Here is a 26,233-nt window from a genome sequence, read left to right as displayed (position 1 = left end):
GACTAGTAAATACAAGACAAATCCATAGAGAGCCCATAGATTCTGTTTACGTCCATAACAACCACACCTGGATGGCTGGGTGTGTTAATAGCACTAGCGCTGTGTTAGCCTTCCACATGTTACCTTTTTCTGTCTTATTTTCTTCAGGTTTTATTTTGTTAGGGGTGATAGTTCAGCCTTTAACCATAAATCAAATCATGTTCCACAAATTAATTCAAAGTGATATCCATTTCGGCTCAGCAGGTGTCATTGTTCACAATGACAGCGAACAGTGGTCATTATTCAAAAATATCAGATGATACAATGTTGTGATCGATAATTCAGAATTGGTTATTCCACAGTGTAATGCAGTACGTGCAGGCAGCAACCAGATAAAGAAAATCCCCACAATACAGACTGTTGAGACATCATTGGTCCACCAGAGCAGCTTCAGTGCAATCCAAAAAGTGTCTGCAGAGATGGAAATACCTCTGTCTGTTTATGAAGGTAGATTTGTGTCTTTATTATTCAATCAAAAAAAAAAAAAAGTTGCTTCAATGAAAAAAAATATTTTCAATGAAAAAAAAAACTTCACTTCAATCAAAAAAAAAATTCAATCAAAGAAAAAAAGAGTTCAAATGCATTTTTTGGGGTCTCAAATATTTTTTTGCATTCAAACATTTTTTTCACGTGTTAATGCTGAATCTCACCCTAAAGACTTTTAAACTCCAGTGTGAGCTGTATGAAGCAGCATTATGACTGTTGTATCTGCAGCTCTCTGCTGCCACCCTCTGGACAGCTATATACGACAGCATTTATAAGGTTACCTAGCAAGGCTGTTAGAAAATTACTCTCATAAGGTTAAAGTAGCCTAAGAGTTAGTGGTCTCAAATATAATAAACTTATTGAATACAAATTAATGTAGGTTATAGCCCTGACTACACCTAGTTCACTGAAACATCAGATAACTGACCTCTGCCAAAAGCTACAGTTCATATATTAACATGACCTGCATGTTCTTCTCCTGAAATGAGTAAAAAAAAAAAAAAAAGTCTGAGACACAGATAAACACAGATATATGAATATGTTTGTTCACCACCATCAACCTTTATTTATCATTCAAAAATAATCTCTGCAGCAACATTAAGGAGAAACCCCTCATCAGACTGTGAATCATGAGCAATTGAAGGTTCTCCATTGTAAATCAGAGAGCGATTAAATAATACATTCACAAACATATATTTGCACAGATAATCCACACCCACAATAGTTTTCAGAACATTGACAGTACTTTTTAAACATCATATGTGCTGAGCATCATTTTGCATAGCAAGATTAGCATTCATGGTGCAAGTGACATATTAAGAAAAAAAAACATGAATATATATATATATTTAAAGAGAATGGTACAGAGTTGACCTCTGGTACAGAGTTGACCTCTGTGTAATTCAATATTCAACAAATTCACAACAGGACTGCAGTCTCTTTGCCCCACCACTGAAAAAGCGCCCATCTTCAGTCTATTTTTTGCATTAAATGTTTTGTCAGTAACTGAAAAGATCTGCTTGATGTTTTATTACAGCATTATTTCAAACTGAGCTGATAGCTCTTGTTTTTGCATAGTTCAAAACTTCTTACAAATATGGTTATTATATTACATAAAGTGCAGTTGAAATGAGAATGGGGTCTACATGGCTTTGTTTCTACCCCTTCTCCCTTTGACTTTCATCACAAGGTTTTTATTTTCCTTTCTGCTGCCATCATGGCTCCAACATGGTTTAACATGGACGGCAATGAGGATGAAAAATCAACAGCTGAGTCTATTCCTTGTGGTCTGTTTTTGATATTAAATTCATATAACACGGTGAAATCCATATCCATATCGCACACTCGTCATTCAGTATTTCAAACTGATATCCAGTGATGGAGAGGTAAGTAAAAATGTGGGTAAACCCTGACTTCTAGTGATCAGCAGAAGGCAAACCACTACCAAAAACCACTGTTGTAGTACCGAGAGAGATTTGTTCTTTAACCCTTACAGGACATGGCCCTCAAATACTTTAAATCAGTTTGATACTGATACTTGATTATGATGTATTCTATGATTTTCCTTCATCAAGATTTACGCTAAACTGGTAGTAAACTCTATTCCACAGTTAAAAAGTGGGTGCACAGAGTTTAGGTGGGTTTACCCTCCACTGTGTCCTTGATGTGACCTGTTCTGAGGCCATGTGCACTGGAGTAATAAGTATAAGTTAATGTCCATGGCCACTTTTTAAAGGACTACACCAACATTTAAGTGGCAAGAGCGTTGGCACCAAAGTCATCTCTGTGTCTGTGGTAGATTACATTCAATGCATGTGCTGACACTTTATTAGCACTATCCAAAATATGAGCACAGACCTTTTATGAAATAAAAGTTGTTAGTTTTTTCATTTTTTACCCTATAGATCAATAAATACTGGAAACAAAATCTCAATTTTCATCAAGTACTTCATTAGTAAAGTCAATTACAGATCAAGAGCGTAAAAACTTCAGCTGTCTATCATCCAGTACACTCAAAGATTTGCATCTTCTGCCGTTACAAGTGTATTCTTTTTGCCAACCCTTCTGTCTATTTTACCACTCCCCCATACAAACCCAGCAGGTTTATACACATATCATCAAAACCAACCATCCAGCCTTGGAGCTGCTATGCCAGAGATAAATGCTCATGCTCTCACTTTCAAGAAAATACTGATTCCTATGGTAACAAGTTGGCATGTGTACCAGACAGTTATCTACCAGAGTCAGGGATGATTTCAGTGCTAATCCTCTCATTACATGTCAGGGACAAACCCCAAAAAAGTCAATGCAGTTCTTGAATTCTATCCATAGGTGGTTCTTAAAATTTGGTTCAGGACCCCCAAAAATGGCTCTGGTGCATCCTGACATGAAAATAGCAATTTGATGGCCCTTTAAAACCATCAATGTTGAAAAATAAAATATAACAGAAAGTGAATAAGGCCAAGCCAACAGCAGCAGAGCAGCACCAGTGGGACCACTTGGTTGAAACCTGAAGTCTTTCAGTCGGAGCTGGTTTGATTGAAACGCCGGAGCAGTAACACAAAAAGAGGACATGGTGAAGCTGAACTAAAGTCATGTTCTCAATCTTCTGTCCGCCCGTCCACGTTTGTTTTGGACTTGACTCGCCCTTTTAATTGTTGGCCGAGCTGGCAGCTTCACCCTGTTTCCAACTTCCCGGTTGGGTGGAAATGTCCCAGTGAGGTCAGTGTGACCTCAGCGAATCACAGCAGGCTTGGTGCTGAACAAGCTGAGACTGAAGGGACTGGGGAGACACACAGAGAGCTGATTAATCTGTAAGGCAGGACTTCTAACACAACATTTGGGCAAAAAATGTCTGTATATACTGTATTCCCTCATAAGATGCAGATAAATTTCATGAAATGAATAAATTAAATACTTCTTAAAGCCCTGTTTTATTTTTTATACATCTGTTGCTTGATTGTGATATCTTTCATCTGATTGTTTTTGTTATTCTTTTATTCGTATTTGTTATCCATCGCTTTTTATATGATTATTGAACACGTTTTTAACATATACTCAAAACAACAGGCAAAGGGGATGAAATTTGGGATGGAAGAAATAACTCTTAAATTATCATTAAATAATATATTCAATGCGTTTTCTTTATTTTCATGACTATTTACATTGTAGATTCTCACTGAAGGAATCAAAACTATGAATGAACACGTGGAGTTATGTACTTAACAAAAAAAGGTGAAATAACTGAAAACATGTTTTATATTCTAGTTTCTTCAAAATAGCCACCCTTTGCTCTGATTACTGCTTTGCACACTCTTGGCATTCTCTCCATGAGCTTCAAGAGGTAGTCACCTAAAATGGTTTTCACTTCACAGGTGTGCCTTATCAGAGTTAATTAGTGGAATTTCTTGCTTTATCAATGGGGTTGGGACCATCAGTTGTGTTGTGCAGAAGTCAGGTTATTACACAGCCGACAGCCCTATTGGATAACTGTTAAAATTCATATTATGGCAAGAACCAATCAGCTAACTAAAGAAAAACGAGTGGCCATCATTACTTTAAGAAATGAAGGTCAGTCAGTCCGGAAAATTGCAAAAACTTTAAATGTGTCCCCAAGTGGAGTCGCAAAAACCATCAAGCGCTAAAACGAAACTGGCACACATGAGGACCGACCCAGGAAAGGAAGACCAAGAGTCACCTCTGCTTCTGAGGACAAGTTCATCCGAGTCACCAGCCTCAGAAATCACAAGTTAACAGCAGCTCAGATCAGAGACCAGATAAATGCCACACAGAGTTCTAGCAGCAGACCCATCTCTAGAACAACTGTTAAGAGGAGACTGCGCCAATCAGGCCCTCATGGTCAAATAGCTGCTAGGAAACCACTGCTAAGGAGAGGCAACAAGCAGAAGAGATTTGTTTGGGCCAAGAAGCACAAGGAATGGACATTAGACCAGTGGAAATCTGTGCTTTGGTCTGATGAGTCCAAATTTGAGATCTTTGGTTCCAACCGCCGTGTCTTTGTGAGACGCAGAAAAGGTGAACAGATGGATTCCACATGCCTGGTTCCCACTGTGAAGCATGGAGGAGGAGGTGTGATGGTGTGGGGGTGTTTTGCTGGTGACACTGTTGGGGATTTATTCAAAATTGAAGGCACACTGAACCAGCATGGCTACCACAGCATCCTGCAGCGACATGCCATCCCATCCGGTTTGCGTTTAGTTGGACTATCATTTATTTTTCAACAGGACAATGAGCCCAAACACACCTCCAGGCTGTGTAAGGGCTATTTGACCAAGAAGGAGAGTGATGGAGTACTGCGGCAGATGACCTGGCCTCCACAGTCACCAGACCTGAACCCAATCAAGATGGTTTGGGGTGAGCTGGACCGCAGAGTGAAGGCAAAGGGGCCAACAAGTGCTAAACACCTCTGGGAACTCCTTCAAGACTGTTGGAAAACCATTTCAGGTGACTACCTCTTGAAGCTCATCGAGAGAATGCCAAGAGTGTGCAAAGCAGTAATCAGAGCAAAGGGTGGCTATTTTGAAGAAACTAGAACATAAAACATGTTTTCAGTTATTTCACCTTTTTTTGTTAAGTACATAACTCCACATGTGTTCATTCATAGTTTTGATTCCTTCAGTGAGAATCTACAATGTAAATAGTCATGAAAATAAAGAAAACGTATTAAATGAGAAGGTGTGTCCAAACTTTTGGCCTGTACTGTATATATACATTGGACATGAACAAAACGACATGACGATTTCAGTATTTCCTGCTAGTGGCTTTTTACCTTTAATTTTACTGTATTATAGTAGCCTATGTATTACATTACTGCCTTCTACTGCCGCGAGTGTCATAAAGTTCAGTAAACACCTCAGAATTCAGCATTTCAGTCGGGTTATTTGTCAGCATGTTAATATCCATCCCACAGACTATACTACATTCCAAAAGTGCCTTGAACAACTGTTTGAAACAAAAGCAAGAGGTGTGTGTTTCTGTGTGAATGTGTGAAGTTTGGAGCAGGTGGAACTGACTTCAGAACAGCTTTTACTTGCTCGCTTCTTGGGCAGAAATGGAACAACTTTCCTCCTTACCAGCATGTCATCACTGAGGCTGGCTTTGTAAGTAAATATGTGAATATTAGTAAGAATAATTAAGTTTAAGTAAGTAAGTAAATACTTAAGGTAAAGTAAGAAGCCCAGTGAGTAGGTGGCTATAAATAAATAAATTATGTAAATTTTAGTAAGTATAAGTAAACAAATTTTTATTTAGCTAGAATTCTGAAACTTTGAAAGTTTGATCTATGACAACAAAAACAGATCTTGTCTGTGTTACAATGGCAGTGTACAGTGCTATTTACAGTCTGGCATTTTTTATGCACTATGTATTCAAGCATTTTATGTCTGCAGTGATTTTCATATGATTTGTGCAAAATATGTGGGACAAGCTAGACTTAATTAACTTGACAGTTTTTAATTAAAAAAACACGGTGAGCTGCAGCATGTGTCATTGATTGATTTTTAAAAAATGTTTTAACCTTTTGCTCTACCACCACCATGAGGACTATTAACCCCAGACTTTAGTGGGCATTGTTTGGAAATGGTAACAAGCCTTTTAACCAAATTTGGCAGTTTTAGAAAGAAAGAAAGAAATACTAGAGGGACTGGAACACAATGTCCCTTAATAAAACTCATGATGTTTCCATTGCAATCTATTACCACTTGTCCATCTTATAAAAAGAAACACAAACATGGAGAGTCACCTCTTGACTGGGGTGGTGGAGGAGCTTCGTACCAGCCGCTTGGGGGTGGATGATGAGGAGGGGAAGGAGAGGGGGCCTTTGTAGGACCTGGGGGGAGGAAGGATGGAGCCATGCGGGTGCTTACAGAGGTTAAACCTGGACAATTGGAAACAAACAGGTGTTTAGCTACTGTTCACCAACAGCATACTCTTAAAGTCTGTAGTCATTTTTATACTGTTAGATAGTATGCAGTGCTCATGGAGTGTGTGACAGACTCATCAGATGAAAATAAATTATAAACTGCAGTCAACAAATATAATACTAGAAAATACTGAGAAAAAATATAGAGTTTAAAAAGTGAATGAATGATGCTTTATTTCACAATTTTCAGAAATAACATGAAGACAGATAAATAAGAAAAAGTGATACACAGATACACACACACACACACACACACACACACACACAGCAATGTACCTGGAGGAGTCAGATCTGGGTGGTCGTTGTCCTTTTAATGCTCTCAGTTTGTCTCCCTGAGTTAGATATTCTTCTCTGCAGTTATTCTGCAAAAACACACACACACACACACACACACACACACACACACACACACACACACACACACACACACACACACACACACACACACACACACACACAATCACAATCACTATTGAAAGATGCAGAGTTTCTGAATGACCCTCTGACTTTGTATAACCACAAAGCTTTTGATACTCAAAACACAAATATCATTTACTGATTTTCCCTAAAATTTCCTCTTCGGCAAAGTTTGAAAACACATTTTTTACATGTTGATCGACAATCTCACACATATATTGTGCATCTCCTGGTTACTGTACTCCACTGAAACTACATCACACATGAAATAGAAATACAACTGAAATACTCAAACTCAAAGGTCCACTGTTTTATGATTGCGGCATTACATCAAATAGAAAATATGCTGATGTTGATTTTATACACATTTCCCTGGAATTCAGCAGGACATATTTGAGATCTTTGGAAACCGTGGGATCTCCACTAGAAAATCAAATCAAGTTCTGTGTGTTTGAACAAAGTTTGGCTGCACAACAATGACAATGCCGCTGATAGGACCTGTTTAGCGCCTTTCTGGCTGAACCATGCAAGCCTGTACTGTAGTCCCCTCATCCCTGTGTGACTTTTTCAGAGTAATAGCCTGTCGCTAGCCACCAAGAAGTCCCAACCCTCACCTCATCCAGGCTGTATGATTTGTAGAGGGTGGTGTTGATTGACAGGTCATCCATGCTGGACAGCAGGCAGGACATGGTCTCCTGTTCTGCCCCCTCGGAGGCGGTGCTGGGCTGTAGCTGCTGTCGGCGTTGTTGCTGTAACTGCTGTCGCCGACTCTGTCTCTGCTGTGCCTGCTTCTGTTTGGAGCGATGGACATCACCCTGAACCCACAGACTGTACTGTTTCCTACACAGACACACACATGCACACACACACATACACACACAACAAATCAGAATAGCTTCATTTATGGGTTCAAACATTAACAGAGGGATACGAATATAGTTAGGAGGATCGTCTGCAAAGCATGATAATCATCTATCCAGAAAGTTATCGGGTGTTCTTTCTACCTCTGACATGGAGATCGCAGAGCTTTAGAGTACCATATCAGTGATTTTGCATTTTTAGGGTAATATCTACATTTCTGCTAATCTTTTCCCAAAGCAAGAAGTCATACTTTAGAACTCCAGTGTCATTTTCCTCCCTTTTAACCAGCCATTGGCTACCATTCATTCCACTATGATATGAAAATAAACTTTCAGAGACTTTAAATTTTCTTCACTCCAGTATTCCATCACCGTAATGGTTCATGAATGGTGACAACTTTGTTAGCCGCAGAAACATAACATTATAAGGTGGGTGTTTCAACCAAAAATTCAAAACTGAAAATGGAGGCATTGATTATATGATGATGATATGTTGTGAAATCGTTAGTATCCCTGCATGATTTGCAAAATGGTTTGTTGTAATATAAAATGTGGGTAAACTGTAGTAAATGGGACAAAACATTAAAAATCACAGGGATTTAAAGGGTTTAAGCTGTATAAGGCACAGTTTTTATGCCAGAATATGATTGTCTTGTCAACTGTATATAAAGTGGGGCTGCAACAGAGAAGAACATCCCATCCGCTCAAACTGAAAAATCTCCTCTGCCACAGCAATGGATGATTCAAACTTATGAGCGATATACAAAGCAAACAAAAGCAGTGACCTGGCTGTTCAGTTTCTAGGTCAAAGGGGGTTATTTATCTTGGTTGTAGTTACTTTGCTCCAATGGTGTGGCTTTAAGGGCAGAACTGCAGAATCATAAAAATTATACCTGAAAAGAATTATGATACATCCTGAAAACTGATACTGATAGTATTGTAGAATTTCTGAAGCTTGATTATGAATTTGGTTTGTTAAAATACATTAGTAGCTTATTTGAATGCATTAACAACATCTTGAAAAAAAAAAAAGACATTTCACTAATACCAAGGCAAAGTCACTATCTGCATTTGTATGCACTGGATTTATCTTGTGTGGCAGATGCTAGATTTTTTTCCACTCATGTTACAGAAGAACAAAATTTAGGATTTGGTGGTGCTGGACTGACAGGGCCAGCATTTCCCATGACACCAAAGGGGAAAAATACTACAGCTTCTATATTCAGTAGAAGAACCTAGACTGAAACTGTGACTCACTCCTCCAGGAAGTTCTGCTGGGGGCCGATGATGGATCCAGGCCGACAGATTCGGATCCAGGCAATGGCCTCTGCTGCAGTAAACCGGAAGTGCTTTATCAAGAAGCAGCCAATCAGGGTGCCCGTACGGCCTAAACCAGCTGCAGTGGAGGGTTTGGAGAGCAAGAGAAGGACAAGCATACGCATAATTCAGATTTGCACTATAACACTACCTCTGTATCTTGTGCTAGATCTTTCTATTGATCTTTCCATCTTTCTTATTTCTCTGATCTGTTTGTAAGAGACCATCTTGATCTTAAATAGACCACCTGATGAGATAAACACTAAATGAAGAAAAATGAAAATGAAGAATGGCTGCTGTTCAAAAACACACAGCCCTTACATCAAAATTGAACTGTGGCACAGTGTGTCTAGTTCCCTGGGTGTGATCTGAGTCCACATGGTGGTGAAATCTCCTCATTAGCTGCTCTGTGCTCCCCTGGGCCACTAATCCACAATACTGGATTTCTAGCTTTCCATTCACTTCCATAGCAAGAGAGCTCCCAAAATAACACTTTTACATTAGCATAATCTGCTTACTTTGGGGGCTGTTTTGTTATTGACTTGAAAGCAGACATAAAAATACAGTATTGTGGGAGAGCTGCTCAGGTGAGACTGGAACAGCTAATGTGGAGATTTCACCACCATATGGACTCATATCATGCCCAACTAATTATACAACCCAATAGACTACCAAAATTCAAATTTGTTTTAAGTCTCACCTTTACAATGCACGGCCACGGCTCCTTCGGTGCTCTCGCACACGTGCAGGAAGCGCCTGGTGATGAGGTCAGAGGGCGTGGTCCCATCCAGGAAGAAGAGGTCATGATGCTCAAAGCCTACATCCTGAAACCGCCTGCTATCGTACAACTTCCTGTTTAGACGGACCACAGCTGTGATGTTGTTTTCATGGAAGTATGGGAAGTACGCCTCTGGAGCATGGAGAGGATAACCTGGACAAAGAATACAGAGGCATTAGGATGGCATTGGATTGTACCAAGTTTAGTTAATGTAATGCTCACATTTTCATACAAGTAAATTCATGAACCCTTTCACATTTTCTGTCCTAAACACTCTGTCTGGTAGCTTTCTCCTGAAATCTTCAGGAAGTGATAAATTGGACACGTCTGTGTCCAGTTTATTTAGAATAAATAAGAAGAACTGGATAGTTAGCATGAGCGGTGATAGTAGGGAAGAGGAAAAGAACACCTCAAATTTCATCAAGAGAAAATCCAATCCACAGTTTGATTGGCAGGTGATCTGTGGGAGGTGAAGTGCAGAAATACCACAGCATTGAGAACTTTTGGGCACATTTTCCTCACCAGCTGCAAAGCCTGCAAAGCTCTCGGTGACTCACACTGGTAGCAGACTTCTAGTCTCACTTATTCCTCATCCACAAGCATCCTGAATTTACTTTTTTGTACACTGCTGTTTTCATAGTAAGTTTCTGAGTTACTAACAGAGCTGCCGGCCACCTGTGCTTTGTGGGCACTTCTTAGTTGCATCCACTAAAACATTCTCGTCAGCATAGGTGCCAGCCAAATCTGCTCTGGAAACACACTACAGTTCCACTGTGTTGGTACTGCGGCCATTGTGTCTACCTTCAAAGGTGGTTGGGGAGATACTGGATCTTGAATATGTCTTGGCAGATTTCAGTCTGAATAGCCAGGATGCATGTTACTGCCAGATGCAAAGGGGTCAAAAAAAATAAATGCACTGTTTCCAGCCTACATATAAACCCTACAGAAACAAGGTTAAGCCTGTGAGCTAGTTCAGGGAGAAAACCTACTGCACTCTGCAACGTGTGAACTAATCTTTCCTCATTCTGTTGGGGGACCCACTGGACAACCTAAGGGATCCCCAGGGGTCCCAAACTCATTTTGATATGAGTAATTGAGAGAACACAGCATTAATTTAGATGCTTTAGAGGGCATCAGACTCACCATTCTCTATCTTACTGCGAGGATGAGGACCGCTGAATGCCAGAATCTTCCCTGGAATGATCCAGTTCATGTCACCATTCTCTACCCGCTACAGAGGATAAGAGAAAGAGATATGGTTAGATTTCATCTTCTAAAACACTAAACATAAGTCAAGTGTGGGAGAATTTGGGAGCCTCTGTCTTGATAGCCTTTTCAGTGTTTAACACACTATTCCTTCTGTTTCATGGCATATAGCAATTTAGTTTTGTTTAATCAATCACAGTGTACAATGACAGTGCACTGAAAGACAATGTCTACAAATCTAATCTAGGCAGTATAAAAATACAAATGGGAAAACTGCAATAATAGAAGTCAAATATATAGTTGGCATAATAGCAGCAAGTAATAAAATGTACAGCCTAGAGTTGAGTTGCAATTGAACAAATGTCTATTAGTATTAGTCTAGCAAAATACATATAGCATTGAATATTTTCATACACATATACACACATTTGTATAGATAGATATAGATACAGATAAGTTAGAGTGTTTCAGAGTGTTTTGGAGTAGACAATAGACAAGATTTGGCAACAAATCTACCATATCACTCTTTTCACTTAAAGGCTAAAACTGGTTTTCCAGTGGCTAAAATGTGAAAAAAACATTTTTTTTTCTGCGCAGCTAATCTTCCTGTGGTAAACCATGATGGAACAAGAGCATATGGCTTGATGCAACTGCAAAACCTCTATAACCAAACTACCATACTTAACATGTTTTCTTTGAAAGTCTACATTCGGGTATTTCTTTTTTTTTTTTAGTGTGTTCAGCTTCTGTTTTCTGATGCCTCATATACATATAAAAAATTCATCTGCTAACCTGTGTACCTCACATGTGTACACACATCATATAGAAAGAAAGAAAGAAAGAAAGAAAGAAAGAAAGAAAGAAAAGGTTACACATCAACATTTGTCCAGCCAAAATGCCTCTTGGATGATGGCAACTCATGTGAAATATGATGATGACTCTACTTTGTGCGGGTTATCTAATGATGAGTCAATGATTGCCATCATTGTCCATCTGCCCTCACCTCATAATGTTCATATTCCTCCACATCAAAGCTTTCAAAGTGCAGGAAACCATACTGTAATGCCTGGAGGAGGCAGAGGCGGGGTGAGAGACAGACACAGAGACAGAGGGGAGAGAGGACGACATGTTATTCAATGACTCAGGGCGGCATGCTATTAAATCTGACCTGCAGTCTGGCTTGGTGATGTAACGCCACTCCTCGCTCTGCTCTTCCTGACCCCTGTTGGTTTGTCTCTTCTCGCTCTACACTTTAATAAGACTAAAGGATTAAGCATGGGAACAAGACACAGAGCAAGGGAGGGAGGGAGGTGAGCTAGTGGTGAATAAAAAGGTGAGTGAACTATGACCTCCAGTAGGTGATCCTAATAAGCTGAGCAAATATGAACAAAAATCTACTGTGCTTTCAGAAAAACATCAATCCAACACCAGTTTGATACTACCTACCATGATATTATGAGCTATAAATGAAAATAATAAAGAATAATGCAATAAAATGGGTAAAGGAAAAGGCATAGTAAGAATAGAGTGAATAAAAAGCATCAGAGGCAATGTGTTTGTGTGTATGAAAAGTGTCAAGTAAATGTGTTTGTGTGTATGAAAAGTGTCAATGTGTTTGTGTGTATGAAAAGTGTCAAGTAAATGTGTTTGTGTGTGTGAAAAGTATTCAATAAATGTGTTTCTGTGTACGAGAAATGTCCAGTAAATGTGTTTGTGTGTACGGGAAGTGTCCAGTAAATGTGTTTGTGTGTACAAGAAATGTCCAGTAAATGTGTTTGTGTGTACGGGAGGTGTCCAGTAAATGTGTTTGTGTGTACGGGAAATGTCCAGTAAATGTGTTTGTGTGTATGAAAAGTGTCAAGTAAATGTGTTTGTGTGTATGAAAAGTATCCAGTAAACGTGTTTGTGTTTATGAAATGTGTCAAGTAAATGTGTTTGTGTATATGGGAAGTGTCAAGTAAATGTGTTTGTGAGTATGGGAAATGTCTAGTAAATGTGTTTGTGTGCATGAAAAGTGTCAAGTAAATGTGTTAGTGTGCATGAAGTGTCAAGTAAATGTGTTTGTGTGTATGAAAAGGATCCAGTAAATGTGTTTGTGTGTATGAAAAGTGTCCAGTAAATGTGTTTGTGTGTACAAGAAATGTCTAGTAAATGTGTTTGTGTGTACGGGAAGTGTCCAGTAAATGTGTTTGTGTGTACGGGAAATGTCCAGTAAATGTGTTTGTGTGTATGAAAAGTGTCAAGTAAATGTGTTTGTGTGTATGAAAAGGATCCAGTAAACGTGTTTGTGTTTATGAAATGTGTCAAGTAAATGTGTTTGTGTATATGGGAAGTGTCAAGTAAATGTGTTTGTGAGTATGGGAAATGTCTAGTAAATGTGTTTGTGTGCATGAAAAGTGTCAAGTAAATGTGTTAATGTGCATGAAGTGTCAAGTAAATGTGTTTGTGTGTATGAAAAGGATCCAGTAAACGTGTTTGTGTTTATGAAATGTGTCAAGTAAATGTGTTTGTGTATATGGGAAGTGTCAAGTAAATGTGTTTGTGTGTATGAAAAGTGTCAAGTAAATGTGTTTGTGTGTATGAAAAGTATCCAGTAAACGTGTTTGTGTTTATGAAATGTGTCAAGTAAATGTGTTTGTGTATATGGGAAGTGTCAAGTAAATGTGTTTGTGAGTATGGGAAATGTCTAGTAAATGTGTTTGTGTGCATGAAAAGTGTCAAGTAAATGTGTTAGTGTGCATGAAGTGTCAAGTAAATGTGTTTGTGTGTATGAAAAGGATCCAGTAAACGTGTTTGTGTTTATGAAATGTGTCAAGTAAATGTGTTTGTGTATATGGGAAGTGTCAAGTAAATGTGTTTGTGAGTATGGGAAATGTCTAGTAAATGTGTTTGTGTGCATGAAAAGTGTCAAGTAAATGTGTTAGTGTGCATGAAGTGTCAAGTAAATGTGTTTGTGTGTATGAAAAGTATCCAGTAAATGTGTTTGTGTGTATGACAAGTCTCCAGTAAATGTGTTTCTGTGTATGGGAAATGTCCAGTAAATGAGTTTGTGTGTACAGGAAATGGCAAGTAAATGTGTTTGTGTGTATGGGAAGTGTCAAGTAAATGTGTTCGTGTGTATGGGAAGTGTCAAGTAAATGTCTACCTCACAGTAATGTAGTTTCCTACAGTTTAGTGTATTTTATCTTGTTTAGTGCAGTTGTGGTTGTTGTTTACCTTGCGTATTCCTTGTAGGCAGTCAAAAACGGTGAGGTTGAAGGAGCACTCCCCCACGGCTGCATCCCTAGGACACACACACACACACACACACACACACACACAGATTATCTAAAGCAGTGATATTTTCACAGCTTTAGCTTTCAAGGCTACATATATGCATTCTGTCAAATGATGCCATACAGGCCTAAAATGATAGGTGGCATAGTGTCTACAGTCATCAGACTGCACTAAAAGCCAGGGGCGCTGCCAGGAATTTTGGGCCCCAAGAAAAAAAAAATATATATCTATTTATTCAATGATGGTTTAATAATTTTATATTAGTTTTTGCCCATTTTTTGGGGCCCCTGTCAGGCAAGGGCCCTTGGAATTGTCCTAACTTTTCCCCCATATATGGCGCCCCTGCTAAAAGCTGCACTGACCATGGCGCCTTGTGAAAGTGACGCTGACTGGAGAGCAGTAGCCTTCTTACCCAGCTGACAGCACAGGCAAATTTTTCAAAACGCCTTAAACATATATCATATTCTCCCCCAAAAACAAAAAAGGCACGACACAGAAAGTATAATAAATCATTTTGTAGCCTGAAACTTGCTATTAATTTACTTGTTTTAAATGTTTTTAAGTTTAAAGCTAAGTATTTTGATGCTTTTCAGTCAAACAACTTTAAATGCCATGTTGTAATGTACATAATATATGTAATTTGCTCATATGGACTGCAGGAATATTTTACATTTATCTGCAAAAATGGATGCATGCCATTGTTATCTGTAAAGATTCACATTCTTTCTGAATCCAAAAGACAAAATTTTGTTGCAAAAACCAATATTCCCTATACATTAGGGGATATACATTTTTTTAATACATTAAAAAAATAAATCTTGGTTTGTAGACAATAAAACAGCTGAGCATATTTGGTTTTACAAATGAACTTTTCAAATATAGAGATCATTAGATGATAGATGTTAGTCCACTGAAAACTTAATTTTTTTGGCAACTTTATTTCACTTCACAAAATTTTTGGCAGGAAATAGTACCCCTTCATGTGGATTCTAACATGAAAAACCTTTGGGAATCCATGATCTAAATGATATTGCATTTTACTGTAGATTTTCAGGATTCTGTTCACTTCATATTTAACAGAAAAATGGAGGTGGCCGCTGTATGTGTTTTATTTTTGTGTGAGACTTCCAATCACAAACTTGTGGTCATTGGCTAGCTAACTCACTTTTCACTGCAGCAGCGGACTGATTTTTGGAAGCAATCAAAAAGAAGTGTGACATAAAAAAATGAAAGTTTGACTGTCTCCAAAACAACATTTTTGTACTGTCTGCCTCAAATGTAGGGCTGTGCCTTTACAGTAATCCGCATTTGTGTTGCTGCTAACGTACAGAGCTCATTTCAGAGATCCAAGAGCTCAAACCTACTGCCATGAGACTGATCAGATGTAGCTACTGGCTGTAATACTGCAACATAAACCACCACTGCAGCTTTGCCTCACTGATAATAATGCCCTTATGACGAAAACCCTTAGTAAAGCTGAGAGAAACTGTCCACAACATGTTGCAATGCACAACATTTGGTTTAGTTTCTGTACGCTTCATCAAAGAATAAGTTGAAAACATCCAAAGCATCCTGCATCACGGCTCATCCTCAGAGAGGTGATGAAGAGGTGATGGTTTCTCTCACTTGCATTGAAATACTCCTCTTCAGAAATCAAGCTGTTCTGTGCATTTAGTGTGACCCTGGCCTCAGTCTCACCTTTAAAAGTAGACTACAGTAAAAGCATAATACCAAGCACCCTAAGGTGATATTTCCATCCACCATTTCTAACAAGCTAGATAATTTTCAATTTGCATGCAAAGGTTTATTTCAATTCACATAGTTGCTGTAAGACATGCTGCTTTTCCATTTTGGCCAAACCCATGGGGTCAGAATTGATATTGATAAAATAATAGGCAAAAGACATGGAGTATCATAAAAGAGGAGAATGATTCATTGATGCATTGGTTGGTATTTCTTGGCTTGGTCTTGAGGCCCTTCCAAACCCATCTGAATATAAAGGTTAACTCCCAGTCTCAGTCTGATCGGCTGGTCCTTCAATATTTTATTGCAGTCAGGACTGCAATAAAATATTGAAGATCTGGCCTGAACTCACAACACACCAAGTTATCAATACAGACCTCAGAAGCTCACACCACTCTGCTCACAGCTATCAGCACTGTGTGTATGAGTGTGTGTGTGCGTGAGCAAGTATCAGTGCCAGAGGGAGGCTAAGCAGGGATTAACAGTGTACCCAGTATCTCTAGCTAGACAGTCAAAAGGGATATCAGTCACACACATGCACACACACACACACACACACACACACACACACACATACACACACACGCACACAGACTGCACAACGATGGCTAGAGATAATCCTGATCGTTTTACTAAATACAGTGATCACGATCTTTCGACCAGTATTTTCAATCTCCATCCCAAATTTCACAATGTGTGTGTGTGTGTGTGTGTGTGTGTGTGTGTGTGTATGTGTGTGTGCGTGTACCTGAAAGGCAGGTAGGCTGTGTTGTTTCCTGAGATCAGAGTCCTGTAGGCCTCTTCTGGACTCTTCTTCAAATAGATTACCTAATGGAAGATGAGGAATATTGTTATAGATAGATAGATAGATGGATAGATAGATAGATAGATAGATAGATAGATAGATAGATAGATAGATAGATACGTACAGCGTAGGCACCAATGAGTACAGCAGCATTGGCTCTCTTTTTCTGGTCAAAACTGGTGTAGTAAACTACTTTCTTTCTCGACATGGTGAAGGACTGAAGGGAAAAAATAAAATCAACAATCAGTAATAATCTCTAATAACAGGTCATATAATCACACAGCACAGAACTGATGGCAGCACTCAAAGCAAAAAAAAAGGATTTTAACATTACTGTTGTAGGGGCTGTAAAGCTCCTGGTTAGATTACAGGTTTGATGCACTTAAAATTCAGAATGGGCAATGCAGTGGACAGCATCAGGATATAACAAAAAGAAAAAATAACATAACTAACAACCATAAACCTAGACTGATCTGAGTGAAAATCTGCAGAATATGCAAAGTGAATGAATGTAGAGTGAATGAAAATATTCAGCACTGGTGTGGAAAAAGTACCAAAATATCCTACTCAGTTAGCAGGATTGTTACTTTGATGAAATTTGAATTAAGAAATTAGTTAATGGTGCAAAAAAAAAAAAAAAAAAAAAAAAAATCAACTTCCACCTCTTCCTTAAGTAGGTTCAAATTTAGAATATTTTTTCCCATATTTTAGGACAGTGCCACATTTATAGTGTGTATCTGCTGGTTGCAACACTTCATTGAAGCTGCATCACACTTATATTAAGTGAAATATTCAAAGCCAAGAGTAATTCAGTAGGAATATATTTGGTATCTTTGGAAACCTTGGGATCCCCAGTAGAATTTCAAATAAACTTCTGTGGGTTTGAACAAATGCATTTGTAATGATGACTCCGCTGAGGGTTGAAGAGATCAAAACGAAACCAATAAAACAATCTTTCTTCATGGATGTAACTATAAATATATCTAAGTAGAATATTCCAGCCTTAACACACTTAAAGTGAATTGGTGCAGCTTATTCGTAGCAAAGTGCACATTCACTCCCCATGTAACGTCCATGGGTTTGACACTACATACTGTGATGTCTGCTGTCAGTGTGTCTTACCTTGAGCTTCTTGCTGAGCTTGCAGCAGTACCTGTACAGCATGGCCAGGTTGAGGGGACCGAAGTCAGCATAGAAACTGAAACACACAAAGAAACAGAGTATTAGTGGATGCAGTCCAGTGTGCCTCTGCAGGCAGCTGTCAGGCCGTCCTGACAGCTCGGGCCACTCAGACACCATGTGCATAGGAAGATAAGAGGCCATCAACTCCTCTGTGCTGTGCTGCCTGTCTTTCTTCCAGTGCACATCAGGAGTTCAATGAGAATCCCAAACTGAGTATCTAACCACAGATTGACCAAATAGGGAGATATTTCACCAACAAGAACATATGGGGCCACCTCCAGGGGCCAGGTCAGTCCAACACAGAGGAGAAAAGGGCTGAAAACTATGAATCAAACTATTATCAGTCCTGGACAATTATGGTGCCCAACTTTCAGAATTCTGCAATAATCAGTGTCATAATTTTGATTTGATGGCCAATATGACAACAGCTCAGACGGTGATTTGATATAGCCACAGTCTCTGTGTGAAAGACAACAGAGCAAAAGCAAGTTGGCGGTGCAACCTTTCCAGTATTCTGGTTACAATTTTATTTTCCCTTTGCACTGGATTTGGATTTAATTTAGTTTTACCGAAAGACAAAATTTACTTACCTTAAGGACAGAAGGGTTACAATTTTCATTTTGGGGGGAGGATGGTGGCAATTTTTCAGATAATTTTTGGCTTTTTTTTTGGAAGATGTTTTTTGATGCTGCAATTTTACTGCAAATTAATATCAGCCTTAAATATCAGTTATCTGTGTCCAATAGTGATTCATAATCACTATCAGGTCAAATCTGATGGTGATTAATTGCTATCAGATTTGGCCAAGAAAAATATATATTGGTCGATCCCTACTGAAAACAGCAGCATGCTGGTCAGTGCGAGTTGAAGCTGGTTTATTACATCTCAAAAAGTATACACAAAGCACACATGAGTTTAAGGCTTGTTAACAGGTTCTGGAATGGCATAGTGCAGGAATAAAGCTCATTATTTATACAAACACAGAGCCAGACAAAAGGGCTGCTCCTCATGTAGAAAAACATCTATATCACACATTCGGGAGGAACAATAAATAAAATATATCACGATACTTTCTCTTGTGATACATTATGGATACACTTGTATGTATATTTGAGTTTTCAACTTAATTTGCATAGATGCACATTGGAGTTCCTATGAGGCGTATCTGTTCCGTCCCTTTAGACATTTGAACTGGATCTGCTCTGTCATGTTCATGTTGCAGTCACTGTGCAGATTAAAACACTGAAAAACACGACTGATTCTTACAATACATCACATATCACAGAATCACCTGTATCATGATACCATCATTATCGTGTGTAAAATATTATTATAGCATCTTTTCACAGATTACCCAGTGATAACCACCTCTGGTCATGTGTTTCAGGTAGGAGTGTTAATGAATATTGCTGGCAAAGAGCAACTACCAACAAAGAAGACATCATTTCCTATGTTCCTGTGTAAACAAATGGCAATGCTGGCAGATTTTGAGGAAAATCTGGCACAATTTATTCATACCATCTTTGTTGAAATACTAATTTTGGCAGTGAGGAGGCACCATGTAAAGCACATGGTCTTCCACAGTTGCCGTCTCCAGCAGAACATTGCCTTTGTTTCCACTGTGTGTAAAAAAGATGTATCACCTCAGACTGGAATGACAGGAGTCAGTCTACATGAGTTTATGTGCCTTGCATAGACCAAATAACGGGCCTTAGCCATGAAAATCACCATGTATATATATGTTTTGGTAGAGAAATGACATGAGCAGAATGGCATGGAGCCATGTTGGACACATGAAGAGGCTAAAGATGAGCATCAGTCAAGATTTCACTTTGTTAAACAAGGCTTTCCAGGCATGAGGAACTGCTGAATGACAGATGGAAACATCCATCTCCTTATATCCATAAAGCCTTGGGTTTTGGGATTATTTCCTGAAGTTGGTTTGGATTACATTCTCACTCACTTTTAACAAGGACACAAGTAAAACTGATGACTTCATGCTTACTTGCTCACAGCCAAAAGGCATTTTCAGGGTTCCTGTAAGACCTGAGCTTGAATGGCATCATTCTGACCTGACCGATTGATACAAACTAAAGGAAGTAAACACTCCGCAGTTTGAATAAACCATGGCTTCTTATCAAGCAAGGACACCAGGCTGTGCACTGTAAGCCAAGTGAAATATTTGAGTGGGTGGACTTCATGCTCTTCTTAAAGAGTGAAACACACAAGAACCCACTCAGTTGGTGTCTCTGAGGCTGGGACACATGCCATGTACAGTGTTGCCACTGTCACTCTCCACAGATAGATAGATAGATAGATAGATAGATAGATAGATATGCAGGATCCTTTCTGACTGGATCCTGAGCTTGACATCAGGAGTTAGGAGCAGCTCCTCAGTCCATCAGCAGGCTGCTTTTGACAGCAGGGCCAAAAGGGACAGACCATGGCTCGTTCATTATTCATGTCACTCACTTTCCCCTGATACAGCTTCTCTGGGATTCTTCCTGCAGTGTGTTGCCAACAGAGATAATATTCCAACTGGGTTATAGTTTCATGTTGGCAAACACAGTACTTAATCTGTTTTGCCTTGGCCGCTATGGCCCGTTTAACCCAGCAGTGGAAAAGAGACTGGTCACAACAATGCAGGACTCTGTCACCTCAATGGGATTGAACCTGCGTGTTAATTAAACAGTATGGCCGAGGGGGCAGTTGAGGTAGAGGATGCTAATTCAAAGTCTATCTATAGATAGGTTCGTCATGACCATGGAGCGGCGTCTTAATAAGCTTTGGGCTGAGCCATGCTTAATCCCAGCATGACTCTAGTATGTTACATTGCAAGAGTCACAGAAATACTGTACAGTGTCATATTGACCTCAATCACAATCTACTTCTTGATTCCATATTCCAAAGAAAATGGCCATTGAAATAATTACTTTTTAAAATGGTTTAAAATTACTGAAACAATTTACAGTTACAACTAATTAAAACAGTTTGAACTATTTACAGTCATTAAAGCCACTTAAATTATTAAAACAATTTCCAACACTCTGTTGTAGCAGATGAGGAAGACACATTTCCAGCCAGTTTTTTTAGATGGGCATTTAATTTATTTTGACGAAAATGGCACAGTCTTTCTGTGACATTCTTGGAATGTAACAGGCTATATGAGAGAGAGATTAGATTTCTCTGGAGACACAACTGCAAAGGTATTATAACCATATTACATCTAACAGTTAACGTACAGTGATGGCTTTAATTTGTTTGATGGGAGTCTAATACGGTTTGTGAATTTTGGTCTTGAACATGTCCTGTGTGCATTGTATCGCCTGCAGATGCAAAGATGAACAGATCATTTAAAGAGTAACTAAACCCTAAACTCAAATGTGTGTTAAGCCTGACCTCTAATGGCAGAAAGTCCAGTGAGTACAAAAGGTGGTGACATCACCAACCACCAAAGACCAGGCAGCCTACTTTTCACCACTAGAGGTCAGGCTTCACACAGGGGTTGACTTAGTTTTTTTCTTGGCATTAGGGGTTGAGTTAGTTTTTCAGGGCCCTTTCACCCCTGAAAGTCTGAACCAAGGTTCATGTTTATGTTACACTGTATACATTTGACTGGGTTAGTTGTGGTTTAACACTGCAATTCTGCAAGCACACTAAAGAACTTACATGACATACGTACGTCCCGTCATCATCACCTACATCACTGCATCTGCTTGTACTACACTGATGGGTTTGTAGACAGGCATGTGTCTGACATTGGTGTGGTGTCACCATTGGAATTAATGGAGAAAAATGAATGAACAAATACATTGTGTTGCCACTTTAATAATACTGTTATGGCATTACTACCAGCAGTAACAACTTCAAGCGCAATACTTGAGACTAGTTCAAATTTGTCAAATCAGCATCCTCTTTGTGCAAAAGTGTGTTATCACGGCTTATTTTTCCTTTTTCTGGCGCTGAAGACTGCCTGCTGGAACTTCCTACAGTTGGTCCATACGTCTGAACCATTCAGAAAATGTTTTCACACGAGAAATGTTCAGCTGTTTGTTCCAGACCACAGTCCAAGGGAGGTTTCACGTCTGTAATTTTGGTTTAGATCAAATTGAAGAATCCAAAAGTCCAGTTCAAACAAGGTAGGTGTGGAAGGACCCAAATGGACCATTTCACTCCATCCAGTTTCAAGTCATCAAAACACAACAGTGCTGCTGCTTGTAGGAAAACTAATGTGGATGACTTTATGATGGTGATGGAATACTGCTGAAAGTTTAAACTTTCTGAAAGTCTCTGAAATATACTTTTTGTAGATATTATGCTAAATTCTGCTAAATTCAGAATCACCGGTGTGGTCCTTTAAATAAAAAGGAGACAATGATAAATCTGTTGTCTCACCCACACATGATGCAGTCATTGTTTGGGCTAGTCATTTACAATGATGTAACCCACTGCTTGTAAAGCACAGAGTCCTCTCTTGGGAGGATTTGTGTGCTGTCGCATGTCAGCTGGGAAAGGTTAGGACTTCAGTTTCAGGAAGAGGGCTTTTTTACGGCCCAGAAAAAACAGATTGAGCGAAGAGAAATCGTAAGAAAACATAGATACAGTATAGCCTGCAACAGGGCCAAATGTTGGCTTATATAAACTCTAACAGTACACAGAATGTCCAGTCCAAATGGCGTCATCCAGTGTTTGTCCTAAATCCCTGTCCATCACCAGGGCGCAGCCACTGATCTCATCTTGACCTATATCCTACAGCGGCATCATAACCAGTGGCTTAACTTTTATGGGAATAAATGGGATGAATGGTGTTACTTCGCATAGAAGCCTGGAATTCAAATGCACCAGTGGCTAATTTCTTGTCTTTGAATATAAATGAATGACCCTTCCTCTCAAAATAAATGGATTTGCTTGTGTGGAATGAATGGATTAAGACACTTAACTGAGAGAGCTTACTTCTGTAGAAATGAATTCTTACTTCTAATGGAAATGTACGTTGTTGTTTTTATTGTTTGTTCTATCTAATGTGTTTTACTTGAGGAGATAGAGCAGATTGTGTATTATGTTGAAAAGCTGTGTTTTAATCTTTATTTGCATTCAACATCACTTTGCCCTGTATCAGACAGCCTGGTGAACTTTACTGTAGGTATGTAATGCACTGCTGTTCAGTAAGCTATGAAATTGTAATACATGGAAAAAATAATGGCAAAAACTAAGAACATAATGCCCGAGATGAAAATATTCAGAATGATCCTTTAAGAGCACAAATTGAAAGTAATAGTGAGCGACGGCTGAACCTCTTTACCAACTCCAGCATACATTTAAGCAGAAGACATTTAGTTCACTGACCTCACCGCACAGGTTTTCTGGGTAATGAAGTCTTCCAAATCTTCAAATAATTCTTTGGATGTTACAGTGCTATATGAAGCATTTATCAAGTATTTACTTAATGACTTATTGAATGCTTCACAGGGTTGGATTGTTGCACAGTGTTCCCAGGACAGCTAACAAAACCGGCGTTAGGCACAAACCTGTTTTTTAAATCTCTTTCTCATGTTATAGAAAGTTGGGAATGCTACAGCACCATAACCAGCGGCTGCATGTGAGAACTGATTTCTTTGGAATGAAGCAGAAGGACCCGCGCGACAAAAGCAACATCTTCTACCCGAAGCTTACCTCTCATAGATGAACTCATCATCGGTGCTGAAATAGTGTGTGTTGGCTGTATTCTTTGGCTTGACGCGCAGAGTGGTGAAGTACAGACGGTCTGCAGAGCACAGCACACATGCAGACACACAGATGGGCAGCCAGACATAGAAAAAGACAGAAAACACAGAGAACATTGTATAAATATAACTGCTTGGAGTTCCAACTCAGGAGGGAAATCAAACACCATGCAAAGGCTATATAGACCTGTGGAAACATCGTCCTCAGCCCATTGACCCCCATTTATGTTTGACCCCATGGAGGATCAACAATAGCTGTTCATAAGATACTGAATTTGGAGAAAATAGTGGTGAGTGGGTCCTCACACACAGTGAGTTAGCTAGTGAAATGAAATAATTCCTCATATCGCTGTGCATGACCATTCAAGACCCCTGGAGGCCCCTGAACCTCCCTTTGCAACCCACCCAGCAGGGTTTTCTAAATCAGGCTCCACATTTCACCTCGTCAGTGTCACCAATGCACGTTTCATAAGAGCTCAAAGGACACACTCCTGCCTGTTATTTAATCTTTCTTAATATAGCTTAATCCCAGTGGTGCTGTAACCAATGCTGTAGGAATTACTCCAAAAAAGATTACAGATTAGCCTTTTTCAAGGAATAGATATTGATAAGATAGGCCTGCCTGCCAGTTAAAATGTCCATCTATTATTTAGATGACAGGCTAGCCATTGTCTAGTTTTATGTTCATGCCAAACACGTCATGATTTAGATCATTCATGACAGCCAACAGCTTAGTTCATGGTATTTAACCTCCTAGCTTATGATAATTATAATATGATATAAAATATTATAACTTTGATCATTTAAAATGTTATTGCACTCATGCTGTGGCATAATACTGTTGGCATATTCATGTATAACTTTTTAAGTCTGTACAGCTAACAGTTTTGCAGATCCTTCTTATATGTAGGCTAATAGTTGTTTTTTTGCCCCATAAATTGTATAGTGATTATTTCACTTTCCCAATGATTTTAAATTTTCTGTGATGATTTGGTAATTGAATAGAGAATGAAATTTCAACAAATCAGCGTCTAACTTACCTTTGATAAATTCTGACGCACCGGACAGTTCATATTCTTCTGCCATTGGAATAAATAATAAAGACACCACTAATCTCCGTTTTGCATGAGTCTGGCCAGTCTACATACAGTTCAAAGTGTTGAATGTCTTTTCCGTGGGTTATCTGTGATGAGGACAGTGGAACTGTGTGCAGAACATCAATATTTCTCCGGATAATATCAAGTTAATAAGAGGTCCAGTGTTTCTTTTGCCCTGTAATGACCCTCTCATTACTTAGAAAACCGCGTCCTACTGTTCAAAAAATTTAAAAAAAGAAAAAAGAAAAAAGAGAAAGAAAAAAAAAAAGTCGAAAAACTACTGTTGTTGCTCCCGTCCCATACTGTGAACTGAGCAATCCAGGCGTCAAGTGTCCCAAATCCAAATCAATTCAGCTTCTAGCCTTCATGCGTAGCGCACCGGCTCCAGAGCGTTATTAAAACAGTTCATTATTTAGTGATACAGTCTTCACTGTGCGCTATTACAATGTTTCCTTTCTAGAAATATTCCAGTAAGCAGTCCGAGACGAGGAGGCGCGTCAGTCTGCTCCGAGTCAGAGGGCTGCTAATCTCACTGCTTTGCACATGCTCGGTCAGTGGCTGCATGCACGCGCGCTCTCACTCACTTACTCACTCACACACACACACACACACACACACACACACTGACAAGCATGTTGGTAATGGGGCTTGTGTGTGCGTGGCTACCGCAAAATCACGCGGCAGTGATATTCCCAGAGTCTTTTAGTGCCTGTGATTGTCAATACAGTGAATTTATAATGACTGTATCCTGCTTCATGAAGTTTTTCACCTTAATAGTGATATTTCAATATCGCCTTATTGTTTTGCTGTGAAATGGCGCCACTTTGATATCAGTAAATAATAACAGTAATATTCCATGTGGTCTTACAGTGTGTTTTTATATTTATTTTACAGTGATGTATATAGTATTTTTTTTTATATATTTATCTGTAAATATTTCACATATGGCGTCACTGTGAGACTTTCTATGTTCCTATAGAGTTCCTATAAAAGGGAGGAAGCCTATATTATATATTTGGTAACACTTTAAGCTAAGGGTACATGAAATTACATGAAATCATGCATGGAAATGTACTCATGTATTAATTTCTCATCTGTTATCACACACAAGTTCGAAGGTTTTTTTTTTGTTGTTTGTTTTTTTTTCATTCATGACCTCATGCATGAACAACACATTAATTAAAGCATTAGCTATGGTGAGCACATCATCATCAGTTCACCATGTCTGAACTATTTGATCTGTGTTATCTGTTATCACGTATGTGCAGCAAACACAAGTCTTCTGAGATGAATTTCAAAAAAGCCTATTCATTTATAACTTAAATTATAACTAATGATATAACCAAATCAGAAGTTATGATTT

General features: G+C 38.9%; 1 protein-coding gene across 2 annotated transcripts; it reads right to left on the bottom strand.

The window, feature by feature from the left end:
• Positions 1 to 1,058: 1,058 nt before the first annotated feature.
• Positions 1,059 to 25,393, bottom strand: LOC115375043 (dual specificity protein phosphatase CDC14AB-like). Of its 2 annotated transcripts, none has more exons than XM_030074305.1 (14): positions 24,814 to 25,393; positions 23,724 to 23,814; positions 17,991 to 18,066; positions 16,993 to 17,085; positions 16,812 to 16,891; positions 14,261 to 14,327; positions 12,048 to 12,110; positions 10,982 to 11,069; positions 9,761 to 9,991; positions 9,001 to 9,139; positions 7,498 to 7,723; positions 6,743 to 6,828; positions 6,287 to 6,421; positions 1,059 to 3,307 (listed from the first exon to the last, which is right to left on the bottom strand). In XM_030074305.1, exons 1-14 carry the CDS (start codon positions 24,857 to 24,859, stop codon positions 3,259 to 3,261), a joined length of 1,470 nt encoding a protein of 489 aa, XP_029930165.1. In that variant the 5' UTR covers positions 24,860 to 25,393; the 3' UTR covers positions 1,059 to 3,258. The 2 variants fall into 2 exon arrangements, with proteins under 2 accessions (XP_029930165.1, XP_029930164.1); XM_030074304.1 differs by having other exon boundaries at positions 6,287 to 6,425; positions 6,744 to 6,828.
• Between the last annotated feature and the right edge of the window lie 840 nt (positions 25,394 to 26,233).

Source organism: Myripristis murdjan, chromosome 17 (assembly GCF_902150065.1).
Source record: "Myripristis murdjan chromosome 17, fMyrMur1.1, whole genome shotgun sequence".
In the NCBI taxonomy this organism is placed as follows: Eukaryota; Metazoa; Chordata; class Actinopteri; order Holocentriformes; family Holocentridae; genus Myripristis; species Myripristis murdjan.
This window is presented reverse-complemented; position numbering and strand designations above follow the sequence as displayed.

What these genes read in the sequence shown, in the direction of transcription:
- LOC115375043 (XM_030074304.1), bottom strand. Translation starts at nt 24,859, where the DNA reads ATGGCAGAAGAATATGAACTGTCCGGTGCGTCAGAATTTATCAAAG. An exon ending in GCCTACAAGGAATACGCAAG is followed by an intron (nt 12,111 to 14,260) that starts GTAAACAACAAC and finishes TGCCTCCTCCAG; the next exon opens with GCATTACAGTATGGTTTCCT. An exon ending in AGGAATATGAACATTATGAG is followed by an intron (nt 11,070 to 12,047) that starts GTGAGGGCAGAT and finishes TATCCTCTGTAG; the next exon opens with CGGGTAGAGAATGGTGACAT.